The sequence below is a fragment of the Uloborus diversus genome, chromosome 3, assembly GCF_026930045.1.
Source record: "Uloborus diversus isolate 005 chromosome 3, Udiv.v.3.1, whole genome shotgun sequence".
Lineage (NCBI taxonomy): Eukaryota > Metazoa > Arthropoda > Arachnida > Araneae > Uloboridae > Uloborus > Uloborus diversus.
The window spans coordinates 210,391,148-210,411,552 of NC_072733.1; the positions used below are offsets into that span (position 1 = coordinate 210,391,148).

A 20,405-nucleotide genomic window follows, 5' to 3' on the forward strand; every position below is an offset into this window, starting at 1 on the left:
TTGGGTATTAGGATTAGGGGAAGAAATTGACCCTGCCTGTATGCACAGTCCACGTGTAACAGCTGCAGTTCTGAAGGAGTGCTATTTTGATATACAGTCAACTCTGGATAACTTAAATCCTTATAACTTGAATATTTCGTTATCTCGAAGTTTTTGTAGGGTCCCAAACTCTTGAGAAGGTCGTGGGATCTTCACATGACTCAATTGTTTTAGCTAGCCCTTCGGGATATCGAGTTATTGAGAGTTAACTGTATATATAAGTTTGAAATAAATAAAATGAATTCATATACTGTGTATATATATATATATATATATATATATATATATATATATATATATACTTTGGGCATGTAAATTAAGTATTGCAGATTGTCATGAATTTTCACTACACTACAATAGTATCTTTATATAGTAACACAGAAATAGCTAAAATAGCAATATAAATACCAACAAAAAATAAAGAGAAGGACATTAGAAATATAAGAACTACTAACTTCATCAAAATCAGCAATAATTTCATTTAATAAACGCAAACACTCCATGCCTTGATTATTCCCATCCAGTTCCATATAAAATTCATGAAAATTTGGAATTGAGGCGAAAACAACTCCAACCTTGGAGTAACTTTGGTTATAAAGATCCTAAAACAGAATAGATACATTATTTTGCTTTTTTAAACAACATATTGCATCATTATCAACATATCCTCTTTGCTGTTGTTATGAAATTTGTAACTTTAAGTTGTAACTAGGTAACTAAGAAACATTAACAGTATGGGACCCAAATGCAGAAGGCTTGAGACCGCAACCTTTCCGGATTTTAGATTCTGATTCAAGTAAAAGTGAAAACTATTGTATTGTGCAATGTTTCATATGCTTTTGAATGATTCCCTAATGTTTGAACCACATTTCATTTTTTCCATGATCAATCTTAATGAAAGTACTTTAGTATGCTAAAACAGGAGTCAAAGATAACTTCCAGTGACTTATAATCTACAGATGTTGCGTTTAATTACTATGCATTATACAATGAGAGATTAATACAATGAATAAATCATATTTACACTATGAACTGTTTTTTTTTTTTTTGCTCAATATGTTTTGCATGACATATTAATAATTGAACATAGGTCTAATTTGAACATAGTTTGTGTTTACTTTTTGCTTTAAATTTACTGTAAAGGGGTATACCTATTTTACTCCAATGCATACCCATTTTACCCCATGCTTCGGGGTAAAATGGGTATACACCGGGGTAAAATGAGTATATGCTGTTTAAAGCTGAACTACACTGTAACTAATGGAGAAAATAAAAAAAATATTAAGTTTAATTGCATTGGGGGATAAAAACTTAATCTAAAACAACTACAAAAAATGTTTACTGAATCAAATTTATGAACAAAGGGTGTATTAGCAAAGACTTGTGGTTCCATTGAGGTAGTATTTTTATAATTAGTGATGTCTGCACATCATCAATGTCATCTTTCTTAGGGAGCACATAGGATGAGTCCTATATATAAATATACTTCTCATTTTATTCACCTTCAGTTGAGATTTAACCTATGAATTTGTGAATCAATTTCTTTCACAAATTTAATAATGACGCAGCGCCAATGGCTGGATTTAACAACGAGGAGAACCACTAGTTTTCACTTCTATTTAATTGGTTGTTTTGTCAATTACTGTTCATATCTTTTCTTTCTTTATTAATTAATTGTGTATTTATTTCTTTTTATCTATCTTTTTTTGTGTGTGTGTTGTTTTTCTTGCCTGTTCTTCTGCAGCCACCTGCTCTGTCGTTAAAACTTCTCCCACCTTTGTACACTCTTGCATTTCTTTTGTGAATTTCTCATAGTCTAACCAGTGCTAAAAAATGGCTGTGGACAAAGAGGTACAGCTGGAGAATTTAGTTGCTTCAGTACAACTTTGCTATGTGGCATAAGGATTATGTTGTGATTGTGTGAGGTTTTACTTAGATTATGTTCTGGACTTGGTTTAAAAAGGAAATTAAAAAGACAACATATCAGCTATCAATACCTACTATGTCTTATAATGTATAGCAATGAGAACCATATACATAATAATAAACCTACAGTAAATTACTAACCTACAGTGATCATGAACTATCGATAATATCAAAAAATATAATGCCTTTAAGTACTAATTGGCAAAACTTATGGTAATTAAAATAATAAACAGAACAAATAAATACAGCAGTAATTATTTATAAAACTTTTACAAAACGTACTTTTAGTTTAAAACATGAACAATGTCTAATAACTGTCTTGCAAAGATAATTTAAGTGTATTAACCTTCATGCATTCAATGTTTTAAACTCGAAAATATTGGCTATGCCCATTTTATTCCGTACAACTAAAAGTACTATTTTTTTTTGTTAATATTAAAATTTACTTATTTTTTGAATTTTTCTGTTAGAAAAATTCTTTTTCTATCAAATCCAAATAAAATTTTTCCGAAACTTTTCCTGTAAATTTTTCTAGAAAGAAGTTTAACACTCACTATAAACACATTGTTTTGTGTCCTGAAAAATCAAATGACTGCCAAGCCTGGTAAATGAGTTGCGATATTTTTCTTCCTCAAGTCAAATTGTGCCAGATATATGTAAATATTTTCATCATAATTTTTTCTTTTCCAAAAATGTTGTCTAGTAGAATAAAAACAAGAAAAATGCAACTATACCCATTTTACCCCGGGTCCCCCTACCCTCTGGAAGGGGAGGGGGGTTGACCAAAAATACTTTCTAAAGGGATTTTTTTGACCAAAACAGTCCCTTCATATGAATAAACTACTGTATTAGAATTTGCAATTACAGGCGAATCTTGATAACTCGAAGTTTATAATTCAAATATTCCTTTATCTCAAAGTTTTTATCGGGTCCCAAACTCTTGAGACTGTGGTGGAAACTTCCTATAACTTTAACGTTTTAGCCGGTCCCTTGGGACTTGGAGTTATCAGGAGTTGACTGTATGTTAAAACCAATGCCTCTGGGGGGTGTTTTTACCCCCCCCCCAATCCCTTTGCTGTGCCACTGGCTATGTGGGATCAAAATAGAATGAATGTCCTTACTGTTTTAATTTTTCTAAATTGCAAATTGATCTCTGATAATTTTATTTAATCATTGTGAGTAAATGTATTTAATCACTTCTGGAATCAAAAAAGGGTTGAAATCAAATAATAATGGTTGTGGAAATTGAGTACAATTAGTAGCAAAATCGAATCAACATCTCTAACGAAATGTATAGAAAGTAAAAGGCACTTTAAGGAAGTCAGAACAAAACATAATGTTCTTAGAAAATAAAATTTAGAAATGAAAACGCTCTTTTTTTTTAAGAATATGTGAGCGTGCACAAAAAAGTACTGAGGGGGAAAATGTTAGTAAGCATATGAAAACAAAATACACTATATTACAGAAACGCCCCTTTTTGAAACGTTACTACTTTCAAGTTAGTTTGGAAATTAAGAAAATTCGGAGAGTAAACGAAGCATAAAGCATTATTCTATCAAGAACAAGACATTTTTAAATAAAGCTAGAACAACAATATATGCCATTAGCACGTGCATTTGTTTACACTTCTCAGTTGATGCAGATGTCATACTGGATCTCAATGCTCTCAAAAACATATTTATTAGAGCACTTCAAATTTTTCAATAATTTTTCCTCTTCGGGATCACCTTAAACCTCGTGTTCTGATTTTTAGAGCAGCGTTCAAAACTGTTTCATGACGATTTAAAAACTCTGGTTCAATGGCACTCTCTTAATATTTCTTGCAAAGCCTTTAATGGTGGTTAGTTCTGTTACAAATCCCAAGGGCAGAATATTATATTAATTTTTTTAAAATTTACTCATATCTAAATCATTAAGGATTCCCATGGTTCGACTTTCTATGTGCACGTGAATAGATCGATTATAAACAAAAACAAATAGAATGATGCCAAACGAAATAAAATAGTTCGAAAATACTAAACAAGGCTGATTTCAATCCAAGTTAGCTGTAAATAAGCGCATTTAAATTCTCCTTTTCAATTCTTAAAAACGTTATTTTTAAAACGGGAGAATGTGTATGTAACAATGTAATATTTAAACTAAACCCTTTTCACAGTTGAGTTGGTTAGCAGGGTTTATTTAATAACCACTGAACGTAAGGAAGGTTTATACAAAAATGAAAAAGGCTCAGAAAAGGGATAAATGAAAAGAGAGTATAAGTTTTTACTAAGTTCCTGATGAGGAGCCACTAGGCTTAAAATCAGGAAAATACTGTTGTAAAGAGCAGGGGTGGCGATTCGGGAGGGAGAGGGGGCAACTGCCCCCTAACCCTTTCCAATTTTTATATTTCATTTACTTATTTTATTTTCTAATTTAGAAAGTAAAACTGGAAATTAAAAAAAAAAAGAACTGTCAAAATTTTCAGAACATATTTGTTTTTAGCATCGGGGGTTAGATTCGGGGAGGGGGGTTGCAAAACGGGGAAACTGCTCCCCTCCCCTTTATGAGAAATTTACTTATTTTATTTTCTAATTTAGGAACCAAAAGCCTAGAAATTATAAAGGAAGCAGAAATGTCAAAATTTTCAGAACATAATTATTTGTTTTACTTTGTATATCTGTTTACGAAACATTATTTAGCAAAAGCAATTACTTTTAGTTTATGAATTCATTGTTTTGATATTGGTAAATCAATTGTTTTGCTTAAACAAGCTATATTGTTTTATGAAGTTATTACCAAGTTTGTGACAGTTCAAAATACTTCGGGGTAGTCTAATTCAGGTCTTTTCAGGGAAAGATATTTGTAGAAAATTCATCAAAATTTTAAGAAAAACATGAGATAAGTTGATAGACTCTCAAAACCAGCCCTAACAAAATTTTGTATCCTCCCCCCCCCCCTTTTTTTGCCTCCTCTAACAGTCTCATGGCTTTTAGTTGTGTTTTTTTTTCTTTGCCCTCCCCCCCACCTCACTTATAAGCCCCAATCGCCGCCACTGATACAGACAATATTTTGTACCAAACGAATCGTTCTACTCCTACTATATAAAAGGGAGGCAAAGTGCTACGTCCGCATCCCTCATCATTATTTTCTGGTTGTTAAACCCGTGTAGAAGAAAAAAAAAGAAATAAATCGTTCGTCTCTCTCTTTTACAAGGTTTCTGATTTAAAACTTTTCAAAAGACTTCTTTTTGAAATAGTTCGTAAACCGCAAAAACGCATGTGCTAATTGACGGATCATAACCAGATTTTCGTGTGCTACAGTACTCATACCCACAATGCCGTTAATACCCGCAGTGACGTCAGGTATATAGAATCCATCCTTAAAAATCATTTTATATCTCGTGATCACAATAGGGAAGTTGCAACCTATTAAATGTTCATATTTTGGCTATTGGATATTGTTAATTGACCCTCAAAACTAAAAAATTCACCATCGCCGAATTTTAAAATACCGTGATTGATTTTTAATCAATTTTTAAAAATCCACGCGCAAAAGTGCGCTCTTCTGAAACGTCAGGAGCTTACGTCACAGGGCACTAATGGGCAGCCTTCCGCCGAAGATCCCTTGTTTTCGCTAGGGACATTTTGAGCACGCTGATATTTTTATTTTTTAGAAATTCAATAATCCTTTTGAACACACTATGGAGGCCGGATTCGTTAAAGCGCAATATAAATAATCTTCCTCAAGTAACATCAATGATGATATTCGAATATTTCCGAGAGGATGAGAGGTTTAATGCTCCAGAATTGCGAGGAGTTAAATGCGAAGAGATAAGCCTTTTACGTTTCGTCTTCGAAGACGAACGCACGTCCTTCGGTTTCTCCCCTATCGGAAGAGCGCATGACGTCACTTCCTATGCCATTTGACGTCACAAGCGCTTGAACTTCAAAAATTAATTTAAAAAAAAAACTACTTATCGTATCGCAAAATTTTTTTCACCTATGGTGTTCATATATGTTACTCTATCATATAAAAATAAAATTGAAAAATCGAAAACTTCCCTATTTGGGCTACTAAGATATTGAACTAAAGGAGAAAGCTGCAGCGAAGAGTAACCATGGACCCACAAATGCAGTATATGCACAACTCCGTAGCGACAGCCACTAGTCGCCATTGAACGAGCGAAACTAGATGAAAACGGGAAAGAGCGTGGCAGATGCTGTTTGTATCTTATCAGGTTACGGCAAAAGTTGCTTGCGCGTAAGATCTTTTCAGACACTTACCCGTCTACTAGCGGTTTAGGAAGATTGAGCGCTGGCAATTTGGTGTCGGAACATTGGATGCCGGAAACATTGCGGGCGCCCAGTTTTTGTTTTTGAGCGTGTAAAATTTACGAAAATGAGGGCTCAACATCCCATTTTCAGGCGATCTTTGGAGAATGATGTCTTAGTAACTTCATTTTTAATATCAATGAAATTGAAAATAAATGAGCATCTTAATTTTTTTTAAAGCCCTCCTGGCGGTGCTGTCGCCAGCGGCAAATATGTCTCCTCGAGATCCCCTTAATCCAGTCACTGCAATAGTATTTTAAATTAATGTAATAAAAACTAGAACAATATGAAAAGAAAAAAAAATTACCAAAAATGGATAATGTACGAATTTTTCATATAAATTTGCAACCTAAAGGGCTATATCATTAAAAACAGAACCCTTATACAGGATCCAATTTCTGACTACAAATGGCAAATAATGGCCAAAATCGTTTTCTCCAGCGACTAAAATTGCAAAGTTTGAATACAGGGCCCCCAAAAAAATATTTGGCCTTGGGCCCCTGATATCTCAATCGGGCCCTACCCTCATATGCACGTTTCGTATATGTATGCATACAAAAATAGACGCAAATAGGGTGTTTGCGTCTTTTTTTTTTTTTTTTTTTTGAGCAGAATACTTTTGACTTACATTGAAAAGCTAATAAATACATAAAGAGAAGTGATTTAAACAGTTAAAAAATGCACTTTTTTTAAAAGTCACATTTATTGTTCCTATTCTGTTAAGTCGTCTTTTTTCTAAGTAGCTGTGTCTTCAAAAGAAAGTTGCTGGCAAAAGCACTATATGAATTTCTGAGTAATTTACAAGCAAAAAAAAAAAAAAAAAAAACTGCATTGTTTGAAGCACCACTATAATCTGGGGGGAGATTCCACTCTTGGACAATCTACGCATTTTTAAAAACTACGTCATATGAAAAAATTATAATACTCATGCAATCACAAAGATCCCTCGTGCTTAGTCAAGGCTGAATTTGAGTAGGATCTCACGGAAGCTAAATCCTGCGCTTATTTTCTATATTATGGATTTTTTTTTCGCATATAAAACGGAATTCAGACTACACTATGACCAAAAGTATTGGGACACTTTCAAAAATCGACATTTTTAAGGATTTCTCAAGAAATAAAAGACCAATTGCTTTGTAACTTTTGTCACGTAAAAGGTATGCTCCAGCTGTTATTTTCCAAAAAAAGGTAACATTACTCTTGCATTTAGGGGATCAGTAACAAATTGAGGAAAACAAAAATGGTTTTTGATCATCATTCCTCGTTAAAAGCTGAGAATGAACTGTAAATTACAGAAATTAGTTCGCTGACTATGTACAATTATTTTGTATTTTGAGCTAGTATAACTGATATTCACGAAGATATGAGCATTTCTTTCAAAACTACGAATTCTATTTGAAGGTTTTTGGCACATAACACGCAAAGTTTTTCATCAAAGCCTTTCCAAACTTTCACAAAACTTGTCAGCATACAAGAGAAGCGTAACACTAAATTTAATGTTGAAAATTTGATAAAGTATGGACATTTAAAGCAATTAATTTCTCACTGCGCATGAGCGAAAGATAGCAATTAACAACTTTCACAATCTAAAACCCAACTAAATTCTTCAACCCGTAATAAAAATTACAGTTCACTATCTTAAAAATTCAGAAAGTTATCAGTGATCTAATGAGCCGAATTTCAACAATTCTTGGATAGGCGATCAGTCGTGAGGGGTCGTTCGCAAGTTTGCAACATTTGCTTGCAATCGTTTCGTGTGATTCATGATAAAAACAGATTATTTGCAATTATTTTCTTTTTTTTTAAATAGAAAAAAGAGTTTATAAGTCAGAAAAATGCATACGTTAATAGATGCCATAAAATCAAGTTTTCGTGGGCTTTAGTACCCACAATGCTGTTTAATACCAGCAAATGGCGTCAAATTTTCAAAAGTTAAGATTTAGTGATAATAAACTACATTTTTGTTTTTCACCTTTTAGAACAATGATTTCAACCTGCAGAGCTTTTATTATTTATGTGCCAACAGGTTTGATAAAATCATAGTTTACGGCATGGAGTATTGAAGGTGGAGTCAGAGACCCACAAGTTCCTCCAGAAATAAATTAAGAACTTCTCCATTGTGAATACGAACAGTAATATTTTCAAACTTAAATTTGAAAAGTTCTCGTAATATTTATCTTCGCATCTTCCTCTTCTCAAAAAAAAAAAAAAAAAAAAAAAAAAAACGACCTGTACGAGCCGCCTAAGTGCGCAATTTATAGCTTAGACGGAAAAGGAAAATGTAAAAAGATCCAGAAACCTATACTTCTTCAGTTTAAGACTACAACACTTCAGACATAATAAATTCAAAAATATGACCAAAAGGCCCATTTAAGCCGAATGAATGAAAAATTATCATATAAGCTTTAAAGGTCCATAAACCCGACATTTCTCTTAGGCCTATTGTTTCAAACATTGGTACTGCTTCATAGCTAAGTATTTAGTTTCCATCTTCTCTTCTCCTTTGATTAGCAACTCTTTTACTGTCAGAAATTTCGTTCATTTTGTTCAGAAGTTACGTTATTTTAAGCCGCATGGTTTAACGATGGCTTCTTTTGACGTGAAATCTCTTTTCACTAATGTACCGGTTATTGGGGCATCGGATTGTCTTAAATTGAGGCTCCAAGAGCATCATTTTTCTAGTTTTGAGATTGATGAATTTGCTTCTCTCACTCGTGTTTGTCTTGAGCTTGAGCAGAATACTTTTGTGTTCAATGGTATTTACTTTCAAATGTCTGAAGGTTTAGCAATGGGTAATCCTTTGAGTCCTATTCTAAGTGACATTTATAGGCACTATTTTTAGGCTAAACTTTTTGAAACCATAACATTTCCGTTCTGTTGTTCATTATGTTGATGATTGCTTTGTTTTGCTTGGTCAAAAACCATGTTGAAAATGATTTTTTACTTTATACTCTAAATTCTATTGATCCTTGCATCCAATTCACTATTCGGAAAAGGAAAATGCACCAAAATTTATCAGTTCTAAAAAAGCAATTTTAGACTGCATGCAAAAAAACAGACGTCTTTGGGATGTCAGAAAAGCGGAACGGAATTGCAGGGAACGGGGGAGCTCTTCTTGGAAATTTTTTGAAATTGAAGTATAAAAAAGCAGTTTTGGTACGGAGATGACGGTTGGGGTAGGGGAGGTGGAGAGGAACGTTAGGGGTCAGATAAACCACCCACGGTTTTTCTTCAAGAGTCCTCAAAGCTGATTTCAAAAATCGCAAATTTGGACTGTTTTGTGTAAACTGAATGGAAGGGGGGAGAGGCAGAAGTTCCCTGCCTACCGAATTATTCTTAAAACTTAATTTTAAATTAAGTTTGGTAACGATAGGGAATTGGGGGGGGGCTAATCTCACAAATTTTTTTCCGAAATTTTAGTCCCAATTAAGTGATGTTTGATGAAAATGGAGAAGAAAGGAATTTGGTAATGTTCTGCGGAAAACTTTCAAAATCGAGGGCTTTAAAGGCACAGTTTTAGACTATCATTGGTGACGTTGACGTTAGGGGATTCAGTGACTCTTTGAAAAGTTTCGATATTGCAGTGTTCAACTCAAATTTAGGCCCTGTTTGGTAACGATAGAAGAAATGGAAAGATATTCCTCCTGGATTTTTTTTTTCGAAACCGAAATCAATTTTATGCTATCCATGGGAGGAAGGGTTCAGGATTTTCTCGTAGTAGTATATTCTAAAACGGAAATTTTAAGCTACTGTGCTGATGCTAAAGAAAGGGTTCATTAGTTAGGAAAAAGGTTTCAGAGCCTTCCCCATGAAATGTTTCGAAATTTAAATCTTAAAAGCATTATTTTAGGCTACCTTTGGAGACGTTAGAGGAGAAGAAGGGGAGGAGGGCTGTCAAATTTTTGAATCTTCTTTCCTTGGGAATCCTTTAAAATTGAAAACTGAATGATGTAATTTTAGTCAGTTTTTTGTGATAAAGTTGAGGTAAGAGTGGGCGTTTGAGTAGCCTTTTCCTAAGTTTTTTTGAAATTGAAGTCTTAAAAACGCATCTCCAGTCACGTTAGGAGATGTATCAGGGTTTTGTGGCTGTCCAAAGAAATGTTTTGGTCTTGAAGATTTAAAAACCGAATTCCAGGCTATATATATAAACGTTACATGAAGGGCAATTTGCTTTCTTTAGAATATGGAGATGTTTTAAGCGTATTAAGCAGGCAGTATTTGAAGCTTATCATTTGCTTATTTATTTTTCAGAATGCACATACGTTAGGGTTAATTGTGAAAAAAGAAAATGTCATTGCTGCTGAATTTTAAGATTTTTTATTAACACAAATAAAGAATGAAAAGAATAAGAAAAGTGAATTAAATGAAATAAATTAAAAACATAGCTTTCGAAATTCCTGAAACTTCGGAGTCTTGGGGGTATCGGAGTATCTCATGGGCATTGCCCATGTGATAGTAAGGTTCTGGGATAGGGGCATTTGACCCTTACGCTATTGCGGACCGTATTAATTGCTGATAATCATTAAAAATTTATACTTTGGATCCCCACTACTTAGTTCCTTTGTCTTGACCGGAAGTTATAAGGTACAGACTTAGGTATGTATTTAAAAATGTTCAACTGGCTATATATTTTATTTTTTTCTTTTGGATATTTATTTGAGACTAGTAGTTTTGGACATGCATTTGCTAACTTTAATAAGGATGTTAAAAGCCTCAGGAAACTCCCCCTACTCCCTTAATTACATTGAAAGTAGCTCCATATATCCCCAGATTAAATATCAGTTAATCATATGATTAATATCAGTTAAGTTCGTTTGAACTTTTTATTTCCTTTATTTTCTTATTTAGGTTTGTGAGGAAAAAAAATATTTTTTTTTAGAGCGGGGTCCCATTGGGTTCTTTTGCTCTAATCGGCTTAAGACTGGTCTGCTGATTTTATCACGAATCACACTGAAGGATTGCAGCCAAAAGTGTTGCAAATTTGCGAACGATACCTTACGACTCGTCGCCAGATGAAGAGTGGGCTCATTAAGTCACCGTTACCTTTTTAACTTTTTTAAGAATTCAACTGGAATTTTCTTACAAATTGCTAAATCTATTTGGCTATAAAATTTTGAAATCGCTGAACTGTATTGCGTATCCCCAGCTATTTACGATGAATGATGATAATGTCATCAATATCATTAGTTCAATCCATTTATTCATTTAAAAAACTAAAATTTTATTTCTGAGTTACATGTACGGGTGCACTTACCATGTTGTTCTTGAATTGATTGTCAAGAAAATGCGTAGCAACATGTGCCGGTAATAAATTGAAAAGAATTCTTCTATTACTACTTTGCAGTTCATGCATTTCATGTTTTTCTTCATTAGCCTGTGTGAGAAAGCATTTTAGATGTTGCAAAAGTAATCAAATGGTGTTTAAAGACTCTTCTCATCTATTTCAACTAAATCATAAATAGACAAGGAGGAAAAATTTCAGACCTGAAGATTCCATAAGAAATCCAGTCTTGCTGTCCATTCAACTTGTCTGCCATGAATAAGAACAGCTATCAAAAAATGAATTACGACTATTAAACTAAGTCCGTGGGCAGGTATGGTAGATCTAAAACGAAAAAATGACGAAATTATTTCACAGAAATTAAACACTTATTTTAAAAAACATATACATTTAGTACACAAGTACATTTTCAAGTAACTACACCAGGGACTCCTAAACTTTAACATTTTTTAAAAATTCAGTTTATAGAGATTCATTTTATCCATGGTTCGTTAAAAGGTTAAGAGATAATTAATTAGCAATGTGAAACAGGAAGAGAAAAATAATTAAAAAGATAAAAAAAATTTGAAAAAAAAAAAAAAAATAGAACCGACTTCAAAGTTGCTCTAAAAGTGAAAAATAATTTTATTCTTTAAACACCATCGATAATACTTTTAAACATAATTTTTGAAGTTGGCGCAAAAACGATCGATAAAATCATTCACAGCCATAACTCAACAACAAGTATAAATTTAACCACGTCTAGTTTCTTCACTACCACATGCATTATGCATTGATGACAGCATATTTGAGTAACGATATAAATGTTTCGTTCCTAAGTTTGGATGATTTTTTGATAAAAATATGAACGAAGCATGGTTACAATGGATTTTACTTTTTGTTTTTGCGCCAACTTCAAAAATTATGTTTAAAAGTATTATCGATGGTGTTTAAAGAATAAAATTATTTTTCACTTTTTAGAGCAATTTTGAAGTCGGTTCTATTTTTTTTTTTTTCAAAATTTTTTTATTTCATTCTTTTTAGTGTAAATGTAGATATTTCAGTAAAAGTAAGAAGTTACCTAGTAAGAAGTGCGACTCTATATCACAGTATTTCTTTAGAAAAGCCTTTATTCAAAATTATCATTACAATTACTATTAATGTTACAGTTATATGGCACCAAACTTTTATAACAATGAGTTTCATATTGTCGCGTAGATGAAGATAGCGAAGACAATGTGAAAGCCAAATGAAGCGAATACTCGTTAGTCTCAACTCGAGATCTTTATTCAGAACTACGAATGAACGTTACATTCCTTATATACAACTTGAAAAAATGCTGGAACTTTCCAGACTTGAAAAGATACAGAAATTAATAGAACATTCGAGAAAATACGGGAAACAGTAAAAACGAAATTTTAGTAAAATTCACTTTGTCCTAGTCGGCATTTGAACCCGGGTCGCTCGTGTGGGAGACGAGAGTTCTTCCACTGAGCCACCGTTATCCACGGATGAAAAGTGCGAACGCTACAATATCATTTTAATCATTTAATAGGGAAATTTACTGTTTTTTGCCCATAACTTTTTTCTAAAGAACAAATATGGTCAAACAAAGTAATGGGACCTAAGTTGAGCCATCCTCTATCCATTAAAAAAAGAATCATCAAAATCGGTTCACTAGGTGAGACACTATGAGTGGACAAAAAAAAAAAAAAAAACATACATACGATATGAACTGATAACCGCCTCCTTTTTGAAGTCGGTTAAAAATTAAACAAAAATCAAACATTCCGGGCTGTTGTGCCGTAGTCATAGTGTATCAACTCCTAAAGTTTCGACCGAATCTGCGGCGGTCATCATCAGTAGCGGCTTGGACAAAGCTTCCAGGGAAACGACTTCTCTGCAACTGATGCAGATGTCGGATTGTTGCCTGTATTTTTCGGCGCCCTCTTCGTTCTGGTCGGGATTGGTTGATGAACGTCCGTCCTCGTTTCTGGTTGGCTGAAGATTTCTTTCAAGATGTTTCTTCTGAGTACAGGATGTCAGACTTCTTTAGTTTTATCCCTTCTTTTTTTCCTGTTAAAATTATTGGGATGCTTGAAAATCTCGATGGCTTCTCTGCTTAATTTTGCGTAATTGTGGGAAGTCCTTGAAAGTATTTCCGTTTCTTTAAATTTAAAGTCATTTATCCCCTCACTAAAAGTGTGTTCCCCGACTTCTGACTTCTCAATGTGGCCCAGACAGCAATTTCTTTTATTCTTGTACTGACGCATCCTTTTGTCGTTCCAATGTAAACCACAGGAACAGGGGATCTGGACACTCTTACGACGGAAAAAAGATCTCTGGCTTCTTTCACTGATCATAGTAGCAGCTGGTTCTGTGGGTAGGTTTAAATGCTGCGTCGGCGCTAGTCTTTCAATTCCTATCGGTGGCGTCCTCAACGTAGGGAAGGTAAGCTGTAGACTTGAATGGTAAGTGGCTGTCTTTCAATTTTGGGGTGTAAAGCTCTGTTAATTTCTTGCTTCGAAAAGCCATTGACTTGAAAGACATTAGTAAGGTGGGAAAGTTCCATTTCAATGCCATCGGTTCGCAGATTCTATTGGCCCTGATGACTAAAGTTTTCAGCATTCCCCCTGTCGAGGATGATGATAGGAGTCCTTGTGCAGATAGCGATAAGTATGTGTAGGCTTACGAGAAACACAACGGGGTTCCGTTTTCTTCTATGGTAACTTTCCGTCATTTTCAGCTTCCATAGTAAATTGGACTGTTATGAGTCAAAATCGCCGAAGTTCGTCTTTTCCATGGCTCTATATTACGAAGGTATCGTCGATGTATGTTTGGAGTTGATACACCTAAGATCGAGCACATTGGGCCCAAAGTTACCGGCACCCAATATGCTTGCGTCCAATGTTCCCAGCGCCCAAAGTTCCCGGGGCCCACAGTGCTCGGCGCCCAAAGTTCAAGACGCCCAAAGTGCTCGGAGCCCAATGTTCCCGGCGCCCAAAATGCACGGCGCCCAATCTTCCCATTTCGCGGGTTACAGGTATGCAAATAATTTCTCTACTTTTCAAATTCACATTAAATAAATTGATTATTCTAAATTTTTGACCCATATAAAAGATCAACATAATTTTCAAACTTGTTAACGACCCCTATATTGTTAAAATAATACCTTTGAGGTTGCTGAAATAGTTTCACCCATTCATTAATAACATGTTTTAGTTTGTTTAATTAGCCTGCATTCATTTAGCCCGACTCAGTGACAAGTTTTGCTTAAATAGCTATGATACTCTATTTTTTTGAATTTGGGTTATATATATATATATATATATATATATATATATATATATATATATATATATATATATATATATATATATATATATATATATATATATATATATACTCTATAACAAAAAAACCGACGCACCAAAAAGGAGAGATCAGATTGAAACGAAAATTGGTGGATAGGATGACAATGCACAGAATAGTAAATGATTACATTCTCAGAACAATTGAATACTTTATGTCAGAGTTACAGTAACAAGTTCAACAAGGTATTGACCAGCCTCTAGCCTAGATAAAAGCTGAAGCCCAGCGTGGCAAACATCGATAAAGCTCCCGAGGGTGTCCGGCGGTATTTCCGGCAAAATCCGCTCCAATTGTCGGACGAGGTTATCAACATTCCTTGCCAGATGCAATCGCCATCCCATCATATCCCAGACATGCTCGATGGGAGAGAGATCTGGCAGGCCACGGAAGAGTTTGACAAGCTTGCAGATAGTTCATAGCAACACGTGCCGTATGTTATCTGGCATTGTCCTGCTGAAAACCAGCCGATGGTACTGCAAAAGGAACGGCAGCAAAACAAGTCTTAGGATGTCGTCTACGTACCAATGATCAGTAAGTGTACGTCTAATTACGACAAAAGGGGTCCAGTTATCAAAGGAAATGGCATTCCAGACCATAATGCCTTGTTGAGGGCCAGTGTGACGTGCAAAAGGGACACCAGGATTCTCCTTCTGAATCTTCCCGGCCTCGTGAATGGCCACGACAGAATCCACTTGATTTTGATTTCAGCGTCACGGCGAGGAGCGACGTCGAAGATCGGCGATTCGCTCCAAGGAAACCAGGGCTTTTGCCAGCATCTTCGAATCGTCGCATCGCTTTGACTCAAATGACGAGCGATTCTCCTATTTGACCAAACGGCCTCTTTCAATCCAATGATACGACCTCTTTTAAAGTCTGACAGTTGCTTGTAATGAGCTTGAACCATGCGGCGAGGCATTTTTAAGTTGTCGGAAGGTAATCTGAATCACAATCAAACCGAAAGTTTTAACAAATGTTGAAGAATTGCTCTTTATATACATCTGCTGGATGCGCAGTTTCGATGCGCTGGAGATCAAATTATTCATTCATCGGACACCAAATTTTAATCATTAGCATATCTTGTCAAAACACTCATGGATACAAAATTTCAAAGCAATCGAATCATTGCTTCTTGGTGCGTCGATTTTTTTGTTATAGAATATATCTATATATATATATATATATATATATATATATATATATATATATATATATATATATATATATATATATATATATATATATATATATATATATATATATATATATATATAGGGCCATTCCAACATCACCTGCGGGACAAAAATACACTTAAAATATTTTAATGAAACGGGGGTAAGGAATTTTTTTAATCTTTACATTTGATACAAAGATACTCCTGACACAATTACAATTTTATTAAACAATTTTTTTACTTAAAATAAAATTTATTTACACGTGTCATGTGCGGTACATCCAAAGTCAACCTCTGGTAACTTGCTTATGAATAAGCTAATATTTTTGCTCTATTAATACAGCAATGACAAAACAAATTGCAGATTTAGAGAGCTATGGTTCCAACGTAAAGAAAACATATCTCATTAGTTTAGAAATAATTATTTAAACTATTGAAAAAATATGTGTATATGCCCATTCCATTGAAAATGGTCATTTTGTCCCGCACGTGACAGTTTCTATATTTCTGAAAAAAGAAATAAGTTTTGAAGAAAGGTTTTGCTTAAGAAGTTACACATGCGTTTGTGATTTTTTAAGCAACAAACTTTTGTTCATCATCCTTTTAAATTACTACATTTTATGAAATGTCTGAAGCGTTAAGTGCGGGACAAAATTACCGTTTTCCGTGGAATGGCCCTATATAGTTCCAAGTAAAGTTGCCGGCAACACTAGCGACCTATCAGTTTACCAGTCGAACTAGAATTTCAGACTTGGTCGTTTGAAGGTAAGCGTCGGAAATTGTGATGATTGTTAACAACATGTGGCTTCTGTTGCAGTGGAAGAATTTCTAGAATTTCGAATGGTAACACTCCCTTTTTCCTTGCGCAAATTAATCAGCATATTGGGAAACACAAATGGTGTTCGGAACAACTGGCGAGTGATAAAAATTATTTGATAATAGATTCGAGAACTCAATTAAGGAAACAGTCTTCTCACACTACGTTTTAAAAGACTTTCCATAAGCAATGCCTTGCAGTAGATGCTCTTTGTTTGGTGCTTTTTTTACTGTCTAATTAGGAGATTTATGCAAATGCGTCAAAGGTCTCTTCGCTTATGTCATCATTAGGCCTTCATAATGCTCAACTTTGCAAATACGTTGGCAGTTTTCGTCACTCGTCGATCCGACGTTGTTTGTGGTTTTCCACTACGTTTTCAATAAGTATAACTTATTTTATGCAGATTAACGTAATATAAAAAAGAAAAAAAAACTTGGTGGAACAAAAAGCAGATGTACCCTGTCTGACCAACTAAGCACCAGTTAACTCTACAACAATCGCTTCAGCTTGACCCTCAGAAATTAAATGTTTGCTTTTCTAGAGAATTTCCAGAAGGAAAATAATTTTTGCCTATTAAACTTCCGTCCGAATTTTTTATACTATTTACGCATGAATTCACTACATAAGTAGGCAATACCCATGTTGGTCTGCTGGTATCATGCCTTCAAAAAAAGTCACCTTCAGATGATACCTTTGAGTACTAAAGGTCTAAGACAATTGTCCCCTTTTTTATCATCACATTAGGCCGTCTTTGTTACTGAAATTCCATATGAAGAAAAGATCAGTCAAATTGCGATTGAAAAATACTCACCCTATGTGTTCATCATAGCACTGAAATATCTGCAGCTGAACAAATTCTATTGAAGCAATGAAAACGCTTGTGATGAGTAAAAGTAAACAGCTTTTGACTAAAATTGGGATGCGCAGAAATACGACGATAGAGAAAAATGTTAGAATGCAGCTAATGATGATATACTGAGGCAAAGGGCAATAGTAATGATCATACAGAAACGATGTCTGCGAGGTGATAGTGGATCCATTGCACTTCGGTTCTCTTTTGCAGGACAGCTGAAAAAGAAAAAGTTCAGTTAAGAAACTAAAATATATACGAAAGAAAACTTTTTTAATCAATAAATTTTGGAGTATGCTGTTCAGTTTTGGTCTCCTCATCTTAAGAAAGATATTAATGTATTGGAAAGGGTTCAAAGGCGGGCTACAAGGCTAATAAATGGATTTTCTCATTTAGACTAGGATTCCAGGCTTAGAAGGCTAAAAATGTACAGTCTTGAGCAAAGAAGAGACCGAGGGGACATGATTCAGTTGTTTAAATTTATTAAAATGAAAGATGTTACGGGCTGAAGTTTAGCACTGAAAACAGGACAAGGGGTCATTGTTTTAAGCTATTTAAATCTCAGGCTAACATGGATATTAGGAAAAATTATTATTATAGCAGGGTAGTGGAACCTTGGAACAGCTTAACGGAAGAGGTGGTAATGAGCACGGGAGTAGATAGTTTTAAGAGGGCCATTGATCTTCACTGGGGATTGTAAATTGTCTAGGACCAGTCTAGCTGAGCCCAGAGCCTGTTGCTGGTCGTCACTTTTGTATTTGTATTTGTAATATACTTCTGCCTGAACCGCATTTTTGTTCACTTCAGAGAGAAAAAAAGTTCAATTAATCCTCAGATATATTGTTGAAGCATAAGCATAACTTTTTCGACCCTGAATGAAGTAAAGGAAGAAAGAAAAAATCATCCATAAAATAAACAGAAAACTCGTTAAAGGAAATTGTTTAATCATATTCTTCTAAGTTCGGAACTTTTTCTAGAAAATTTAATTAGTAAGCATGTTTGGAAAGTAAAGAAGCAACAAGATCGTATTCCTCAAAAATAATTTATTCACAAGGAATGTTGTGTACTATGGTATATATTCCCCATTGAATGTTATATGCGGGTATATTAATTTCATTTCGACTCAGTTACCATCAATTTTTAAGAGCTTATTGAAACGGGTTACAAGCATTTGCATCATAGAGTAAGTAAACTTCACTGCCTTTTGGCAAAACTGCTATAAATGTTCTTTTCATCCGAAGATCTCCCAGTAACCGAATGTCTATTTCGAATGTAGCTTTTGTCGTTCAAAATAGATACATTGTCAACGAGTCATTTTCATATCTATCAGTGCAGCAACGATAGTAAGAAAATGATAATATATATTCACTCTCACACATTAACTTACACTAAGTTTAGAACTTTTGTTAGTTATTTAAAGAAAGGATTTTATGATGAAATGTTTCAGCACGTTTGTATCATAGGAATCAGTTTATCATCGGCTGCGACTCCAGATACGGGTCTATATAGGCCAGGTTCAATAATAATCATAGACACACAATCATAACCTATCGCTACTCCAGCTCTGGCGTTTGCCATGCACATCTGCTCTTTGCTGAAATAATTTTGAGAACAATCTCGATTTATTCAGACTTCTATGAACATGCAGAACTTATTTGGGCTTATTTTCAGGAGCTTATATATACTCTAGAGTGCGTGTTACTTTGCAGAAACTAGTTGTCAACATGACGAGAAAGTTATGGTCCACAGGGTTGCTGTCAGTTCTCTCGCGACTTTTAGTTGTGTTGGCCAGCTTTTTGCACTGATGAAGAGGCTCCATTGTAGCCTTGAAGTAGCTATATGCTGTATTTTCTTTAAAATTTGTGCTTTATTTACGTTGGTTTTTCACTTTAATCATACTGTAGCACAAAGCTTATTGATAATTTTTCATTCAATTTTTATGTATTTGTTCCTTCTTAATTAAGTATTATTTATTCACAATAAGCTTCAAAACATTCAACACAAAACTTACTAAACTTGGTAAAAAAGCAGTATATTATTTCTGCATGCTAGACCGAAGCTCAACTGATGCTCAAAAACTTATGCGAACATTTGCTAGAGAGCAGCATCAATCTGTTATGACTGTTGGTTCTCCATTTATAGTTGGTTTTGAGAAAAAAGGGCACTGCGTAAATGTGCCCGGTCTACTCTATATTGTTTGACGAATTAGCATTTATTGTCATACAAAGTTTCTGTTAAAAGAATAAAATCTGAGTAAACTGCTCTATAAAGGTGGTGCTGTTTTCTAGATTTTTACGGAAGCCAAAAGAAATAAACATCAACATCGATTTAATGACGCATAATAGGAACTTAATGGGCTTTATGACTGATTTTGTAAAAAATATATAAAGGATTTTATGAGAAATACATAAAGCACAGAGAGTCTATAAATAAGTAAGAATATGATGAAATGACTAATACGTTTTGCTTAGCTTTCATCGAAGACAAGTCACTAGGCAGAAGAAAACTCACGAAATTTAAACAAGGCCTTAAAAACTAAAAAAAAAAACCTTTGTGCTTGAAAAGTAAAATAAAACGTAACAACGTACGTACGTACGTTGTTACGTACGTACACAACGTACTACACAAAAATCCTTATCAAGGTTAAACCTTCAGTTGCG

The 20,405-nt window shown here is 34.3% G+C and overlaps 1 protein-coding gene across 1 annotated transcript in view; it reads right to left on the reverse strand.

Annotated features, from left to right (window-relative positions):
* LOC129219156 (Ca(2+)/calmodulin-responsive adenylate cyclase-like) overlaps positions 1-20,405 on the reverse strand; it is a 171,250-nt gene that overhangs the window by 31,328 nt on the left and 119,517 nt on the right. Inside the window, exons 13-16 of the mRNA XM_054853475.1 lie at positions 17,707-17,963; positions 11,760-11,880; positions 11,530-11,649; positions 495-641 (exon numbers count right to left, since the gene is read on the reverse strand). Of these exons, the coding sequence (XP_054709450.1) occupies positions 495-641; positions 11,530-11,649; positions 11,760-11,880; positions 17,707-17,963 (645 nt within the window). The remainder of the gene's footprint in view (positions 1-494; positions 642-11,529; positions 11,650-11,759; positions 11,881-17,706; positions 17,964-20,405) is intronic.